We start from the raw sequence: 4,023 nt of genomic DNA on the forward strand, positions 1-4,023 counted from the left end.
GGAGAGAAAAAAGCCTCAGACAAGAGGGAAGAGTTTTCAGGTGATGGGGGGCAAAAGTGGGAGTAAAGCCATTCCTCATGGAGACAGCATCTCCAAACCGGCATGTCAGAAGAGAAACTCTGCACCTCACTGTGAGAATTACTTCTGAATGCAGAGACTGTTGACTTTTGAACTCTGACCCTCAACCTTAGAGTTTTAAAAAATTGAATGCCACAAACAAATTGAAAAAAAAAAAAGACTTTTTTAATGTATAGTGATCTTAATGACAGACTTTTCGTTAGCTTTGTTACTGACACCATTTAAACTGTCCATCATTATCCTGACCGATGAGCTTCACTGTAAAATAATAAAAAAGAAGACAACATGTCTGCATGAGTGCGTGTTTTACTCCAGGGTCTCTGTTTGACAGAGCATTTACAAACAAACAAACAAACAAACAAAAGTTTCCCTAACTTTCCACAATTATTGCTTTTTCCACTCTTTCTGTTTTTTTTTTTTTAATTCAACCTATGAGTCTTCTGATGTGTCATCCATCTCCTCTCTGTCAGTCTGCCATCTCTCTACAGAGACGTCAATCATGGTCTTCTTGGTAACATCCCTATTGTTCATCCTCACTGTCACTGGCCAGCACTTGCTGACGTTGGACTGTTTGATTGGTCAGCTGAGAGTTGTGGAGAACTGACCCAAAAAACACTGAACAGAACTGTGTGTGAGACAGAGAGTAGGAAAGACAAAGTTAGTGTTAAGTAGGAACTTCTTAAACATTTTTAACTTTTTTTAAAAAGTGAACATTTAATGAAAATTTCAAACCAAATCAAGAGTTTGACCACTGACCTTTTTATTGGGGGGTCTATCTATCTGTTCCTCTTCCTCCTCTTCACTTTCACTGCCCAATTGCATTCTGTGGTTTATGGTGCAAGGTTGTGGGTCAACAGAAGGCCCTGGAAGTTCGCTGGTTTCCATGGCAATAAGGTAGGAGTCCATGTCATCGCTCATGAAATCATCTGGGGGCGGGGTCTGAGGCCTGAGATCATAAACACACTGCCTTGTCTTTACGAATTCACGATGTTCTCTTTTTTGTTCTTTACATATTTAAAGCAGATTTCAGTAGTTACCGTTTTAGCACTGCTGTTTTTTGTTGCCTTGGTCCATGAAGCTGAAAGTCCCTCTGACAAAGTGGCCAGAACAAAGTTAACCTCCAGTACGCTGTCTGACACATTTAGGACAACTGGACTGAAAACACACACATACACAACAACAACAATCAACAGCAATGTGCATCCTCTAATCTCTCTAAGAAACATCACTTCACCCATTAGCACAGTAAGGGACTGTGTGGGAGGAGTCCTGGACACAGTTAAAATCACAAAAGACACTTTAGAGATATGCAATGAGTAATCTACCTAGATGTCAGATCCACTTCTTTTAAAAGCAGTTCTACTTTATAGTAGCGTACTATGGCAAAAACAGCAGCTCAGAGCCCAGAGTACTGCAATGCCTTAGAAAATGTAGACTTGAAACGTTATAAAAAACTAACACAAGTTATTGTATGAGCTATGCAATGTGTATATGTATGAGGATGAAAGGATTGAAATATCTAAAATATCTGAATATCTGAAAAATGAAATAACATTTAAATCTACATTTAATAATCGTCACTGAGGATTGAGGTCGGAAGAACAGAAAAGCATAAACTTTTGTCTGTGTTACAACAGATTTTTTTTTAATTTACTGTGAGGTTTGTGTTGTAAGTACAGCATGTAACTTCTATTTCACGACTTGCAATTTCACCATTTCTCTCAATACAACCGTGATTATCCTTAAAAAATGGTCTTTGTTCATTCGTTCAGCAGAAACCACCTGTGTCAAAACTCTACTGAACATAAAACTTTTTCCAATAGCCTGGTTCTGATTCTGTTTGTCTCTGCATTGTGTTAAGCAGACACACACACACCTGCCAGGCTGATGAAAAAAACACAGAGATAGGCAGACCAGAGGACTCAGCAAAACACCAGCAGCCCCTAACATGAAGTGTGACAGACAGAGAGATTCAAAACATAACCAAATCTCAGAGCAGGCCCTAAGTGAAAATGTGTTGCGTGTGCGCATATGTGTTCTGTCTGTCTCTGTGTATTGTATAAATATGTTGCGTATGCAATGTGTACGTATTCGTGTGTGTGTGTGGTCATTCACCCTGAGTTCTTTGAGACAGAAAGTGATACTGGTCTCAGCACCAATAGAAAAATGATCAAACTCTTCAGCACTCAAACATAGCTCAGTCATCATCGCTCGAGACGGATCTGAGAGAGAGAGAATGAGAGAGAGATCAAGATTCAATACTTTACACACACGCGCACACACACATACACACACACACACACACACACACACAGAGCACCGTCTTCCTACACAGCCTGTTGCAGGTATAGAATTAAAGAAATGGAGAATTCCTGCTCACCAGCATCGTCCTCCACACGGTTCCTGAGCCACACTCGATCTGACTTCACTGACACCGTCACCTCCTCCTGAGACAGGGGGAAATGCAGCACCGCATCCACCAGCAGCCTAACACAGGAGAGGGGGAGAGCAGGACCATGAGAGAGGGAAAGAGTAAGGACTCACCGAGAGGACATTAACAGAGAACGGAAGGATAGAGAAATGAAAGAGGTGAAAGAGTGGTAAACCTGGGTTGGGCCCGGAGTACGTTAGCACAGCTCTCCTTATCAAACACTGCCTGCAGGCTCTCACTGTCTTGGTATGACAAGTTGTGTGTCTTCAGCAGCCCTGGGAGACACACACACACACACACACACACACAATGTGGAATCTAAGCGTGACGTTTATAAGGAGCCATGTATACAGTGAAACAGGAAGGGACAGTACCATGTTTACAGTGAAGGGCGACAGTCAAACGATTCTTCTCACTGTTCATCTGGATGTGACATTTCTCCACCGACCGCTCCAGAGAAGAGATAGATTTAAAAACAGCCTGCACACTCTGAGGAAAAAGGGGAGTGGAGAAAGTGAGAGACAGAGAGTATACGAATGACTCCAAACAGAATGAGGCAGATGCATACTCAACATTAGAGATGAAGAAGTTAATGATGTGCCTTATTGTGTGTGTGTGTGTGTGTGTGTGTGTGTGGGTGGGTGTGCATACACGTTTTAAGCCAGGAGAAAGGTGTGGTTACCTTGATGGGTATTTTACAGCGGAAGCTGTGGTCCGGGTCAGTTCGGTATCTCTGGAAGAAGAGTGGCGACAGCAGGAAACAGGCAAATGCTGACCGTGACGAGTTCACCGATCTCAGAGCCAGCTGGAAACCACAGTGAGGCAAATTTAGGTAAATTAGGCCCGTACAAGAGGCAACTTTATGTTAATTACAGCCACATTATATGGCCTGCCCCTCTCCTTCCACGCACAAATAAACACTAACACACCCTAACACACTAATGCAGCCTAACACGCACTAACCCCATTGTCCTGAGGCTCGAGGTAGAGCTCCTCTCCAATCTTTGACAGGGAGTGTATAGCCTTTGCAAGTGCTGCAAAAAGGAGAGAGAGAGAGAGAGAGAGACTCTAAGTATTGATACAAAAGTAAAATTTTTATCACTTATATTACTTAAGGCATCATCTTAAAGGATCTACCTTTCACATTTCCCCCGGTTGCAACGCAGTCCATTCCGGTACGTGTGTTAAACCGGTTCATGCACACATGAAGCGAACAATCCCAAATAATTTAGCAAGGGGAAGCATAGCAGCCAACTTGTAAAGAGGTTTCCATCTGCGTCATTACTTTTTAAAGGATTTTTAGGGCGGTTATCTTAAACTAATATTACCACGAACCTATTCCGTATAAAAGCACACTGAAGTAACTGGTCAAAGTGAGATTTGACAGATACTGACATAATTCGTTAACGTCTCGCATCCACCACAACCGGCATGCTGTTTACATCCGATCCGCCATGTCGCGCTTCTGTCTCTATCCAATCAGTGGACAGCATGTGACGCATCTACTTCCGACG

The 4,023-nt window shown here is 42.5% G+C and overlaps 1 protein-coding gene across 1 annotated transcript; it reads right to left on the bottom strand.

Moving 5' to 3' along the window:
• Nucleotides 1–561: 561 nt before the first annotated feature.
• rad9a (RAD9 checkpoint clamp component A) lies at nt 562–3,680 on the bottom strand. The gene is given in 13 exon segments (XM_030780892.1): nt 562–703; nt 835–1,017; nt 1,116–1,233; nt 1,955–1,965; nt 1,967–2,008; nt 2,010–2,021; nt 2,194–2,300; nt 2,459–2,565; nt 2,685–2,784; nt 2,884–2,998; nt 3,192–3,314; nt 3,473–3,543; nt 3,647–3,680. Coding segments are annotated over 13 exon segments (1,128 nt in total). The 3' UTR covers nt 562–598.
• Nucleotides 3,681–4,023: the final 343 nt, after the last annotated feature.

Source organism: Chanos chanos, chromosome 1 (assembly GCF_902362185.1).
Source record: "Chanos chanos chromosome 1, fChaCha1.1, whole genome shotgun sequence".
Lineage (NCBI taxonomy): Eukaryota > Metazoa > Chordata > Actinopteri > Gonorynchiformes > Chanidae > Chanos > Chanos chanos.